The sequence below is a fragment of the Xiphophorus maculatus genome, chromosome 3, assembly GCF_002775205.1.
Source record: "Xiphophorus maculatus strain JP 163 A chromosome 3, X_maculatus-5.0-male, whole genome shotgun sequence".
Classification (NCBI taxonomy): domain Eukaryota; kingdom Metazoa; phylum Chordata; class Actinopteri; order Cyprinodontiformes; family Poeciliidae; genus Xiphophorus; species Xiphophorus maculatus.
In genome coordinates, this window is record NC_036445.1 from 17,314,791 (window position 1) to 17,328,908 (window position 14,118).

General features: G+C 38.3%; 1 protein-coding gene across 1 annotated transcript; it reads right to left on the reverse strand.

Moving 5' to 3' along the window:
- Positions 1-570: 570 nt before the first annotated feature.
- On the reverse strand, positions 571-13,434 carry nbn (nibrin). Its single transcript, XM_014472542.2, has 16 exons — positions 13,291-13,434; positions 11,037-11,158; positions 8,993-9,277; positions 8,807-8,910; positions 8,605-8,722; positions 7,187-7,377; positions 6,998-7,098; positions 6,778-6,910; positions 6,272-6,447; positions 5,466-5,634; positions 4,347-4,983; positions 4,143-4,232; positions 3,549-3,689; positions 3,173-3,286; positions 3,026-3,075; positions 571-1,314 (listed from the first exon to the last, which is right to left on the reverse strand). The coding sequence occupies exons 1-16, from the start codon at positions 13,319-13,321 to the stop codon at positions 1,281-1,283; spliced, it is 2,496 nt and encodes an 831-aa protein (XP_014328028.1). The 5' UTR covers positions 13,322-13,434; the 3' UTR covers positions 571-1,280.
- Positions 13,435-14,118: the final 684 nt, after the last annotated feature.

Below are 14,118 nucleotides of genomic sequence, written 5' to 3' on the forward strand. Positions count from 1 at the left end.
TATCAAAATTAACAGAAGTAACTGCTTGAAATATATCACTCTGAGGAATGAATCTATGATATATACGAGTTTCACTATTTCAAACTGATTTAGAAAAATAAATAGTAACTGTCTGGTGAAATATTGAGATTCACCTGCAGAAACTCCACTGTGCATCTCTTCTTCTATCCTCTTTGACCTTTTAAAGTTAATCTAAGGTCAATGTCTGCCTCTCGCTCAGTCATTTGAGTTTCATAAAACAGTATTAAATAACTACTGTACTTTTGTAATGTATTTTTCTTCCACTAACATATAAACACTTAAGTTTTTTTGGAACCAAAACAATTGCCTATCGCCAATGTTAGTTGTGTTACTAATTTCAGCTAAATTATATAACCTAATGCTTTCTTTTCTGCATTTTGTTTTAATATACAATATTGAATGCATGTATGCTGGCATAAGCCACTGCCTGCAGCAGCTGCTGAGGAGAGTGAGCGGAGAAAAGAAGGTGTGGGAAGAGCAAAGCAGAAGGATGTAGCCACACAGGGACCGGCAGAGATATAAAAATATAAGAATACACACGAGACATGCTGCTTTTTGCATGATTTTTTTTGGTATTATTTTCTGTTAATATGTGAACTTGATATGTTAGCACAGTTATGCATGGACTCTGACAAGAAACTCAAGCTGCAAAACCTTAAATAATACAAGAAGTAAATTCTTTCTAACTTCTAAGAAAGCTGATTTTTCCAACTCTCTTGGTCATCCTGTAGCCCATCTGGGAAAGGAAAAGCTTTCGTTGCTGTACATGTCACACCAAATGCTGGCCTATTTTTTAACTTTAACAAAGCACCTTCTCTCTAAATAAAGGCCAAGTGTACAGAAAAGTCAATCAATGTTTGGTTGGCAAGAAAACCTCTTATCTGAGCTGTTTCAGAAATGGAAAAGTGCCTGAAGGGTTGGCTTGCTGGAGATCGCTGAGGAAAAAGGAAAAAGTGACACTTGAATTGTTTCTCAAGCCCCTGGTTCTCCTGAAATTGGGAACTAAACCATCTCTCAACTGAAGGATTTTTAATGTTTTGTATTGATTATTTTTTATTATTAACAAATAAAAATGTTGACAAAAATCTCTGAACGTGAGCCTGCTTTTCTTACATTGCTAGCTGTCAGTGACGTCGTTAGAGACACTTTAAAACAAGCAGGAAGAACAGAAAACAATACAGGACACTTTTTTGCACGTGTCCTTAGATAAACTTGGAGGTTGAAACTCCCCCGTTGGAAGGTGCAAGGATGGAGGCACTTCATCTTCTCTTGGTCAGTTTGGTGGGATTATACCTAAAAAAAAAACACACACAGACAGGTTGAAAAGAGGGCATCTCCAACATCTGTCCATGTCAGAATGGGCTTTTAACATTCCTCATGTATCAGTGCTCAATGATCTCAGAGGCATTCTGAAACAATAAAAAACAGCCCAAATGAAGCGTCATAAAACACGGATGATGTTTGAACAGCTCAGAGCAAACAAGCTTCCTATAAAACAGCGTCTGGAAACTTGTTTGGAGTCCCTCTCTAAGGAAAAAAAGGGCCGGACTATTTTCTTAGCAGCAGAGTCTGCTTCCAGGTTATGTATGACTGGCCGAGCATGACTCAGTGATCAAACACCTCACCACTGACACGCAGGCAAAAACATCAATCTCAGACCGTCTCTATTCTGCTTAGTCAAAGAAAACAAGGCAGGTTACATCACCGCCGTCGCCCTGACAACCGCAGTGACGAGAGGACTGCTGATTTCTGATTGGTTCAAGCTGAAGCTACAAACAGCCCTCTAATTATCAGTTCAATGTTTGAAAAACATGGTCATGATGACGGAGAGAAAATCTATTTTTAAGAGCATTTATTTTGAATTAGTTAACTGAACCAATACAGCACCCCCCATCCCTTCTTGGCACCCGGGGTAAAGATGTGCAAAAGGTCTGAAAACATATTTTAGAGATTTTATTGCAGCAGAAAAACATCTCAAATTTGTAAAAGAAAATCCAACCTTTAATTTGAGTGCAAATATTCAGTGCTGTTAGTGTTTTGTCTTTGCTAAGAACATTTAACACAGTTGGAGAATGCAGAAACATTGATCAGTCCTTGCTCCTGTCTTCATCCCACAGGTTTTCTATTGGATTAAGGTCTGATATAATCATGGAGGAAGGGAAATTGTGTCATTAGTGAACAATTTCTGTGCTGACACAGCAACATATTTTGGATTTATTTTTGATTTTCCGGTAAAAGCCGCCACATTTGAAATGAAAAACTCCTGGCACTTCAAGGAGTTTATTGCTCTTTGCACTCAAACAAGGCTTCAAAGGGCTTGAGAGCGAGTTAGACCCACAGCATGACAGAACCTTCACCATACTTTACTTGTTTTATACCAAACCCACATGTAGTGGTTCTTCCTTAAAAGCCCGATCTTAATCTAATCTGGTAAGAAAATTCAGTAAACATGGCAGAAGATCTTAACCAACTCCACATGTTTACATATATAATGTTAGGACAGAAAGATCTTTCTCCTGTACAACTGGTTGGCATGTAGATAGATAGCAAGTACAGTTGCTATGGAAATTTGGTGAACCCAGGGTGTCAGTCTGTACTGCAAACATTTCACCACCCTCTTCACTGCAAATGGAGGTAAAATAAGTCACAGTTTAGTTTGTCACAGTTCCTGTACTGTGCAAGTTTCAGTGAGAAGCTATTTTGTTGTAGCTCTTTCCTGACTGATGAAGCTCTTACATCTGCCATGTTTGAATGCCATGTTCTCTTGTCTTCCCCACTTACATATAAATACATTTTCACTACAATCCAGTTATTTCTTAATGTCAAATATCTTAAAGTTGGGATTTTCCTATTTGAATGAGGGCTTATAGATGCAAATGCTTTTCACCAGGGGGCCAATGAATAGCTGCTGCTTATAAATCTTACAATATTATGTTTAGAAACCATGAGAGGATGAAACTACATCACATCATCTTCTAACAAGAACCAAGGTCCAGTTTCTCACCTGAACAAATTGTCTCCTATCGTTTCTTCCCTCTTGCTCTGAAGCTGACCCTGGAAGGACATGGTTTCAAATCAAAGGGCCGCCGTCACGAAAAAGACAGAAATATAATAACATATAATAATAACCAAATAAGAGGGATTTCAGTACCTCAGCTGCACCTTTCAGCCATTCATCCAGATCTGAGTTCGTGCCCCTGTTGTGAACCAGCAGATCGGATCCTCCGATGATGTGCGGGAAGCCCTCCGCACCAGGAAGGTGTTTCTGTCACACAACATGAAGTGGTGTTCAGATTAAATACACACTTAAAAATTACAGAAAAACATACATGAGATTGTTAAAATATACTTTTCAATTCTTTTGAGCTTCACTGTGTTAGTAGTCTGAATAAATATAATCAGATTTTCTTTCAAATCTACCAATCTGCTTTTATTTAACAGAAATCAACTAATTGTTGAGACTTTAACATTCAGAGAAATTATTTACAAACTCAGCTATGATTGTAGGATTTAGATTGTCGTCTGACCTTGCGGAAACATTTGAAGTTCTTGGCGTGTCCGTTGTTCTGAGACTGTTTGGGTTTGGGTTTTGAAGGAGCAGTAACCGTGAGAGACCGAAACTCCACCATCAGCAACTTTTTGGGAAGATCTTCATCGATCTTTGACTCCTGAAAACAGACAATAATTTACTTAAAATTGATCTGATCAACATTTGTTATGTCAAACATTTAAGTTAGTAAATTTCTGTACAAAATGATTGTACTCAAAATGATTGTTAAAAGTTTAAATATGGTCAAATATTTAATCCTTTAACAATCATTTTGAGTTTATTTTTGTACAGAAATCACAAAATATTTGTGTATTTTAGCACAACTTATCTTATTTGACCTCTAATTTGCCTGTAAATTTAAAGATATAACAGGCTAAATATGAGAAATCCAATAATTTTTCCAGTCAGCGAACATATCAAGCTGAGCACTCTTCAGTGTGGATGCTGTTACTGAGTGAAGGCGACTCAAAGTTACAGATTATCAGGAAGAGTGAGGTTTTGATTTTGGTTGAAGTTATTTTTGATGGCTTTTCTTTTTTGTAGAACGTCATTTCATTTTATTTCAACTTACTTTCACTTCTTCCTTGATCTGCACAGGTTTGAGAGATGCTTTGGTCTCTTCTGCTGGCTGGGGAATATCTACTTGAAGTAGCTCTACGTCCTGCAAGAACAGAGAAGGAAACACAGATGGATATGTAGCTGCAAACTGAATCCAATATATTAACAGTTTCCCGTATTTGTAGACTGAGTCACTTCAGATGAAAACTGTCTTCACCTCAATAAAAGATGCATCATCATCTTCGAAAACCTTTTTCTCTGTAGTTTCACTGGCAGCAGGTCTTTTAGGGGGTCTACTAGAGGCATGATTAGGTGAAATGTTGTTGTCCGTCTTATTGGAGACGTCATGCCGGTCAGATTGTTCCCCGAGGTTCTGTTGGGAACGTTCCTTATCCAGACCCAAACCAGGCCTCTGACCTGCCCCTACCGTTTGCTCTTGGTGGACGCGCTGCTTCTTAGTTGAAGACTCCACAGTGTGTGAACTCTGCTTTTGTTTGGCCAAACCGTGGTGCACCATTACTTTCTCTTTCTGGCCATGATTACTTGGGGATTCGTCGTCCAGGTAGTCCATATCCTCAGACATAATTGACTCCAGTTCCTCCATCTTTATCTCCTCCTCCATCTCCTTCCTCTTTCTGCTCTGTGGTTCCTCTGTGAGATGATCTGCCATTCCAGAGAACAAATCGCTCACAGATTCAAGAGGCGTCTCGGACACAGCAGAAGGTCCCTCGAGGGGAAGTGATGGCATTTTTTTAGAAACTCTAAGTGAGTTTGTATCCTTCGAAGAAATTGATGATTCGGGAGCCGGCCGCTTCGGTGCTGACATGACATCTAAGGATTCTTCCTCCAAAGGTCTTAACAACACAGACAAGAAACATAAAAATGGGTTAGATATAAGCTTTTAATATTTTAACAATCTATATAAATAAACAAATTAAAATATGTTTTGTAACTAAAGCTTACAGCCAATATTTGAGCACAATAATCACAAATTAGTGCCCAGTACTTGAAGCTTGACTTTGAGAATAAAAATTTAAATGTTGTTTTCCATCTTGCTCTGGGAGTAAAACTCTCACTCTTGAGATGCTGAAAGAAAAAATATCTAAATATTTTCCTCTTAATGCAAAAGAGTTTTTAAGAAGAACAAAAAATATCTACGCTGACTATTTTCTGAACTTGAACAGAAAACAACAGTGCATGCAACATTCTCTTTTGCACCTATTACGTCAACTAAGTAAATCTGGACCCGTATCTATCTTTGCTGGTGCCAGTCAAAGGTATGTTTGCTCTAACTAACACAGGCTGTTCTATTTTTAGCATCTCTACAGACGGTTACCGTTTCCTGTTGACAGGCTGAAAGAAGTTGGTCAAAGTCGACTGTTTCTGTGGGGAGGTTTGTGGAGACGTTTTCTGTTTCTGAGAAGATTGTGTGTGAAGGAACGTCCTGCTGCCTCCATTGGTCTTGGGAGCAGACGGCGGGGGTCTAAAGTAGGTGTTCCCAAAACCTGAAACAATAAAAACCCTGGTTTTTGATAATAGTTGTTGCAGGGAAGAAATATCCTTTATTTTCCCACAGTGGGCAAATTCAGGTAAAGTAAGTGAGTAAACAAAAGAAGGACTTTTGACTTTCAAACAGGAGAAAACAGGATTATTTCAATATAAATACAAAGTATAAAAATTTTCTATTATAGTACTTCATTATCTATAAACAAAAAAACCTAAACCAGCCACAACTGATACATGAAATAGATGTACTTACTATTTTTCTAGTAATATGGACCCCTCACTAATGTGAACACAGAGGTTGGAGGGTGAAAACGGAAATTAAAATGCAAGGAAAAAGGAGTTTCCCTTAATGAACTGATCAATAAAAAATCTCCAATAAGGACTTTTCCATTGATTACAGAGAAGGGCATAAATAATTTTTGACATACAGTTTTTTAATAAAACAAAACATTCCTTTTAAAACAGTCACCAGTTTTACATCATTTTATCTTTTGTACAATCCTTGTCTCGTTTCAGAAACAAACATTTGGTTGAATTAAAGTTTTTAAAATCCAAATTTGCCAGGAGTTTGAATAGTTTTGATCACAACTATAAAATGTCTGAAAAGGCGTAACTGTCAATCCTACATGACGTCACCTTTTGGTTTGGGGTCAGGTTTCCTCCTCTGTGAGTCTGTGTTGTCGGCAACGCTGAAAGATGAGCTCATCGTGTCCTCCACTATCAACTCACTGGTTGATTTCTGAACGGTTGGTTTGGATCCGGGTAACTGAGCTGCTTTCTGGTTCTGCTTTTTCACACGACAAACCTCCATCCTGACAACAAATAACAATGAAGAGTCCAGAAAATGTATCTTGAACTACAGGAGTACGATATCATAACTTCACAGTGTGCAGTGCAAATACAGTAAATGCACTGATGCAATATAAGGCCGCCTATAATATTCCAGTGCAATGCATTCAACCTCTACTTGCTGATAATCTATGGATGAAGATCCTAAAGATGAAAATGCTAACGCTACAGAAAGTGGTGGGGAAATGGTAATGAAAAACAAAGCGTGTGAAAATGTGGGACACTCAATCAGTATCATTATCCGCCAGCTGTAACGTCATGTTCTCCTAGCATTGTGCGGCTCCAGCTTGTACCTTTGTGACGTCTCTGTGTTGACAGCGTAAGCGGTGATGTTCTGAGATGCTGTTGGTAGCACAGTTTCATCCACAGTCACGCTCTGTGACAGCGAAGCACTGGGGATTCTGGGTTTTACTTTTTGTGCAGGATCTAAAACACAAACAAATTGATCACAAATAACATTACCCACAGAAAAAGTGAGGAAGAATTTTTTTTTTTTCTTTCATGATGATCCACCTGAGTCTATGATCAGGCAGGACGGATTGCAGTACTTTTCACAAGATGCATAGATGGCAGCCAGACCAATCTCCGACTCTGTGATGACTCGAAGACCTTTTCTGTGTTCGTGGTCGAGGGAAAAATATTTCTAAGTATTTAATTGTTAAAACAAACTTTACGCATCTTTCTTCAAGAACAAGTTGAAACCTGTGGATGATGCTCTTCACAGAGTTTGCCCACTCTGTGGCTGAAGGAGGGAGCAGAGTTTGGGAGCTGCCAGTGGTAACCTCAACCACACAGCTGTGAGGAGACTCCAGCAGGTCGCGGGGGAGGGAGCCCTCCTCCAGCAGCCGACTGCTGCCTCCGCCAAAACTCACCGCTGTGCCGAGCCGCTTCAGCTGCACAAGGCACAGGAGAGCAGCAAGTAAATAAGAGTGATCATTAAAGCACCAGAAACATGCTGCAGACAGGAGCTTTGTTTTTTAAGAGAGTAACTTTCCATATTTACGTCCGTAGAGCTTCTGAATTGAAGCTGGACAGACACAGTCATATGTGAAACAGTTTAAAATTTAATTTGTTATCAGATTGAAGTCAAAAATACCACCAGTGAACACTTTCTAAATGCTGGGATCTACCACAAAAGTTAAAATACAGGTTGTTATTATTCTGTTCTGAAACTAGTCCACCTTCCTGGTAAAGATGCTCTAAAAAGGACAGACAGGAGTCATCCAATGCAGCTCACCAGCGCCCTCCCCTGAAGAATTAAATATTACTGTTCTCCACTACAGGATCTAAGCCTTTTAAATCTCTCAACATTAGCTGCTAATTTTAAAATTTTCCCAAACAATAGACAACAAAATCTTAGTCATTTTGACAAATCCATAAACCTGGTCTGCATGTTGACATCCACACCTAGAGTTTTTAAAGAAAGGAAAAAAAATATTGCATAAAGTAGATCATTTTCCTCATTTCTACTTCACAGTTTCAAGCTGCTACAATATAAAAAACAAGGATGATGAGTGAGGTCTCCAAACAATCCAATGATTAGAAATGTAAGGCAATCATTTGAATAATTTAGAGAACAAAACTCATTAGCCACCTCTATTCTTTTGTACTTTGCTTCTGCTGAGCCAGTCTTCTAAAACTACTACTACAACTTTTTAGAGTAGTTTGGACAAATCTACAACAAACGGCAAAGATAAAAAGTCGAATGACTTAAAATGTTACTTAAGCACCAAGAGGTTGGTGGAGATTTTAGCTAAAACCTTGACAGTGATGATCAACGGAAAGACGATGAATCTCTTAGCTCTTGTAACTCTGCAGGATCTTTTTCTTAAAGACATGACTTTTAAACACATAAAAAGGAGTTGGGTGTCTAATCTTTTCTACTTAACATCCAGAAAAGGTATTAAAGTAGTTAAGAAGCAAATATTTAACTAATAGACATCAAATCACATATCTTTTCAAAGTTTTCTGAGAATTAGTTATGGTCTGCAATGGTCAGCAAAAGTGCATTACTTGTAACAACAGCCTAGCAACTAATCATGTTTTTCCCAGCAGTAAATGCAGCTTATTTTGGACGAGCATCATAAAATACGTCTTTAACAAAAGAAGAAGACACAAACCTGTTTGGATGTGAGGAAAACGAAGGTCTTTCCAGTAAAAAGCCGTTTCCGAGCCGGTGTCGTTGCAAGGTTAACGTCCTCTTTACTCAAACTGGGCTCATCGATTTCAGGGACAAAACTTAAAAACCAAAAACAGACAATATAATGCATCCAGGAGGTTACAGTCAGTATACGGCTCAGTAAAAAGGGGATTTGCTGTTACCTCTCCGGTTTGGGAGGAGCTGATTTTTGCTGCGCAGCTCTGCTCAGCTCTGAGAAGTACTCCGGCTTCACAATGGGACGACAACACAGCAGAGCAGAGATCGTCTGGGTAAGTAAGGTGGACAAAGCATTAGCACAAATCTGAACCAAACATGCCAACCAGGGCGAAACAGACACTGGATCCGACCTTTATGGTGACTTTGACAGTTGGCATGGCCAGGTGGGTGCAGTCCGGAGTCCAGCTGTTCACCAGCTTCCCACCCAGAGCTGAAAGGGCCTGAGAGAGCGACGTCTTCCCAGCGGCGTCCAAACATGACGAACACACCACTGGTTTCTCCAGGAACACCACATTGAATCTGCTGTGAAAAACACCAAAGGTGACATTGTCCCCTGACGACAGCTCAACAGGCGCCGTCAGCTGCTGGCTGTTGACGAAGGTGCCGTATTTGGACGTGTCTTTCAGTGTCAGGGTCTAAAAGGCAAAAAAAAAAAAAAAAAAAAAGAGAAAGTAGCAAGTGCAACACAGTTTTCTAGTTAATTTCAGCACACATGAATGCAAACCCACAATCATAACAGTGAGACAAAAGTGTGAACGACTATTAAGGGTTATAGGAAATCTAATAGAAAAATAATGAAAAGGAACACAAAGGAAGAACTAATATTTAGAAATAATGTTTATCAGGATGCTACTATTTTTTGTTCAACTGAAAAGTGAATGCTTGGTAAAAACTTTCTATCTTAATAAATTGGAAAATTATTCAAATATTAGTTTGTATCAGTAATTTACCACGCAGGGATATATTTCAGACATTTAATTTTGATGATCGTGGCTCACAGCTAATAGAAACCTGAAATGTTATTTCTCAGAGAATCTGATTACATAAATGATTTTGAATATATAAAGGTTTTGATGAGCCCTGATTATGCAGTAGACTGCTGATATGGCAGCTGTTCAGCAGACAATAACCGACACCCTACCCGGCAAGGTAAGCCATGGAAAACCATGCAGAGGACGCTGTATTTGTTGGAAAGTTAAGCAAAAAGAAAAAATGTGATAATCACAGTGTGGAGAGAACTGCCATGAAAAGCCCATTTCTTTTAAGAGCTTGGTGGAGATTCATAAGGTCTAGACTGCAAGGGTCCCCATATTACGACGTATAGAGTCTGATTTCATCTGTTGCATTATTTCTTTTAAGCCACTTCTGAACTAGAGAAAGTGTCAGAAAATCTTTGCTACAATACATGGACATGCTTCTCAGAAGGCTGACATTTTTGTATCAAAAACCTTTTGTCTTCTTAGGACAAAATTTTCTGAAAGACAGAATTTTACATTTTCTTTCACTGTAAACCATAATAATTAAAATAACATAGAAATAAGCACGTACAAATGCACCATTCTGTGAATAATTGTCTATGGAACATGTGCCTTTCAAATTTAAATGAAATTACTGAAATAAATTAACTTATGAATTGATGGTCTGATTGTGATGCAACTGCAAAAGACTGAAGTATTTTGTGTTGAACTTTTAATAGACAACAGCTCCTCCTGCTGTGCAAAATTGTAACAACAGGACAACATTTCCAAAATGGATTTCACCACCTAATATCCCCGTTTAATAATGCAAACACGTGCAAACAGAGAGAAAAAAATATTTACATCAAAATGTAAACATTGATTTATGATCTTTAATCTCATATTCATTCCTGTTTGAATCAGGATTCAGGATAAAAATCAACCCAGGAGGAAAACTAAGAGGCTCTAGCTACTGTTTGCATTGCTCCACTTTGTTGTTTCTAGAGAATAGTTTGAATGAATGTCTGGCTCGCTGCCATAATATTAGAATCGAGACAGCTATCTTCCAGCTGAGCCCTGTAGCAACGGTTACAACTAATTTATATTCAATTGGATGCTAAAGCACAAAAACCCACATTGTTTACATGGGAAACTTCCAGGTAATGACAGGTTCAGTCTTAACGTTGAGGAATGAGACAAAGTTTACATGAAACACCCTGAATGTCTGGCCGCACTAACAAGATACTAATTTTATCTCACTTTTACAGTATTTAAGAACATATGAATATTATCACCCCTGTAAGTAACTAAAAATCCAGTCTATTGACTCCAAAATAACGATTTTTATTCTCTGCTTGCAGCGTTTTACACCAGCAGTAAGTTTAGATCTGCAACAAGCTAATTCAATTGTATTCAAGGAGCTCTTTATTTCTCTCACCTGATCGGTCACAGTGAGCTGAGCATGAGACCTGCTGATGGACTGGTCACTGGCAAGAAGAATGTCACAGTTTTTCCGGCCAACAACGTACTCTTTACCAGGGAGGAGATAGAACGTCTCACCTGCGAAGAAACAAACAGCAACTTGAAACCTAATAAAAAATAAACCTAATATAACCCGACAAAGATGTTCCAGTGATTCAATTAGCACAGCTGGTCAGTCGGCAAAACAATTAAATGTTCTATTTGAAGAAGACTTAAAGTTAGCCGTGTTCAGTGTCAGTGAGGTGAAAGATGCCATTTAGAAGGAAATTGTGTTTTGAGAGGCCTGTCCGTGCTTCGGTCAGGCTGCAAGAGAGTGCAAAACCTGAAGTAACACGAAGGCTGAAGAGAGAACATGAAAGCTGCTCTGTTTTGTGCTTTAAGTTTTCAGAACCTGCTGGATCAAAGTCACTGAACTGTCGCTTGAACATGCAGAGAAAGATGAGAGAGGGTTCTCAAACAACTTTACTGGGATAGGGAAGGTGTCAGCTGATCGGTAAACATTTTTACCTTATCATAGGACAGTACAGCAGCTAATATCTGTATCAGAGTTGAACCTGTTTGCATTCCCACGTTATTACACTGTTAAAGGAAATGTGGTTAATACTAACTTTCATGTTGTACTTTGTCCTTTACTCAGGGTTTTCGTTTTGAATTGACTACAGATAATTCAGTCACGTGACAGCCTTCTGTAGCTCACTTTTTACAGATCCGCTTTTATCTTGCTATTTTTACGAAGACAAGTTAAGAAAAATACTTGCTCTTAACTTAACTGGAAACACAATAAAAAGACACCTTCTTTCTCACTATCTGAAGTTAAATAAGACCAAACTTATCTCGCGTTAGGTCAGAATTACCAAAATTACTTCTATTTACCAAATACAACAATAATGAGAGAAATTATGTTATCATATACTGTCTGTCTAGGTTGTTGTGTCCTTGGGAAAAACACTTAACCTGCCTTGCAAGCTCCTAGAGTTCGATTATATGGTAGCCTCATTTCTGTCAGTCTAGCTGTGGCTACAAACATTTCCCTAATATACTGTTGCACGAGAAAATCAAAAGATTAAACTGTCCAACATTCAGAAAAATGACATAATGTCCAAACATTAAATGTTAAACTGTACAGTGGTTAATTTATATGTTAAATGCCAACATGTGTGACAGCATAAATAGAGAACAAGCAAGAAAGAATGAACGTATTTTTGAAGAGCTGCCAAATCTCTGTCTCCAAAAAAAGAAAATTTAAAAAATGGTAGCATGGTTTAATTTTGGGGCTGCACAGTGGCGCAGTTGGTAGCACTGTTGCCTTGCAGCAAGAAGGTCCTGGGTTCGATTCCCGGCCCAGGGTCTTTCTGCATGGAGTTTGCATGTTCTCCCTGTGCATGTGTGGGTTCTCTCCGGGTTCTCCGGCTTCCTCCCACAGTCCAAAAACATGACTGTTAGGTTAATTGGTCTATCTAAATTCTCCCTAGAGGTGAGTGTGTGTGTGTATGGTTGTTTGTCCTGTATGTCTCTGTGTTGCCCTGCGACAGACTGGCGACCTGTCCAGGGTGTACCCCGCCTCTCGCCTGGAATGTAGCTGGAGAGGCACCATCAACCCTCCTGACCCCATTAGGGACAAGGGTGAACAGAAAATGGATGGAGCAGAGCTAGCTGTAATAAACCACAATATTTCTGAAAGAAAAAAACTTTAGACAGAAGAAACTGAAGTGGATAGATTTTATTTTAATGTAAAACACCATCTTAAGAGAAAAAGAAACAGAAAATTTGCATCTCAGGGCAAAGACCTGATAGGAACTCTGAATTAAGGCGGTGGAGTAGTAATGATGTGGGCTTATTTTTCACCCACAAGACATCTTGACCTCTCCTCTATGCATACAGTAGGCTTTCTTCTGCCTTCTGTGTGTCAGATGAAGACTACATGCTGTTCTTAGTTTTTCCACACAAAAATCTGCTGTTTCAGCTTCATCTCTGTTTAGTAAGTAATAAAGCTTAACTTCAAACACTTATCGCAACTTTATAATTAGCTACACGAGATGAGTAATCTCGATCCAAAAGTTATTCGTAAACACACCCCACGTGTTTAAGACCGTTTCACTGTCTTCAGTATTTTGCAGTAAATGCCCCACCTTAAAGGCTTTTAACCAAACTTGAACCCGTTAGCCCGCAGCTAGTTTTGAATAAAGTCGTTCAGGGTTGAAGAAAGTTACCTCCGGGCTGCTGAGGAGTCAGTATCCACATGCTTAAGCCTCTTCTTCCCGGTTCATTAATTGCAACAAGCGAAAGGAGAGAAACAGGGGAACATTTTTAGGATAAACAAATCCTCTCCACGATGAACACACTCCCCGCCACTGCTGACGTCATAACTAAGCGCTGCTTTTATCAAAATAAAAGTCCAGGTTGAAACGCTGGGAAAGATAAGTGAAAGGAAAAGTCGTGTGTTTATGTTTAAATGCATTAAATGAAACGTGTGTGATTTGTTAAGTGAAATTCTTGTGTTTTATAAAATAATAATAAAGTGGAAAAAAAATTGTTTTGTAGTTATTTTTGGTACAGTCAACAAAAGAAAATGAAAGTGTATTCTAGAATATTATATAAAATGTTTGTATATGCACCAGTCATTATTTAGGTCAATTCCTAAATTACTGATCATAACAATTCATTATCATAACTTCATTCATCGTCAGAGTCATACTTTATGTGAATATGTAGTGTATAAAAGAAATGAAAGTAAAAAATAAATAAATAAATAAAAAAAGTAAAAGCATTCATTTTTACTGAGCCGAAGGAATAAGACGTATGCATAGGCCACTAATGTAAGTACAGAAGGAATGACAATTATTTTCTTAAATAACAATAAAAGTGATACAAAAACTTGTAGGCTACTCTGATGAAAGAATAAAGTATCAATGATTATGTTAACAGCTCAGAAGCCAATTAGTATTTATTTTGTTTACATTTTTTTCTTTGAAATAAAAAAAATACAATGTGGTTTAAATAAATGAATAAATAATCTGTATGGTACAAACAAAAACAAA

What these genes read in the sequence shown, in the direction of transcription:
- nbn (XM_014472542.2), bottom strand. Translation starts at nt 13,321, where the DNA reads ATGTGGATACTGACTCCTCAGCAGCCCGGAG. An exon ending in TTTTCCTCACATCCAAACAG is followed by an intron (nt 7,378 to 8,604) that starts GTTTGTGTCTTC and finishes TGCCTTGTGCAG; the next exon opens with CTGAAGCGGCTCGGCACAGC. An exon ending in ATAGGAGACAATTTGTTCAG is followed by an intron (nt 1,315 to 3,025) that starts GTGAGAAACTGG and finishes TTTTTTTTTTAG; the next exon opens with GTATAATCCCACCAAACTGA.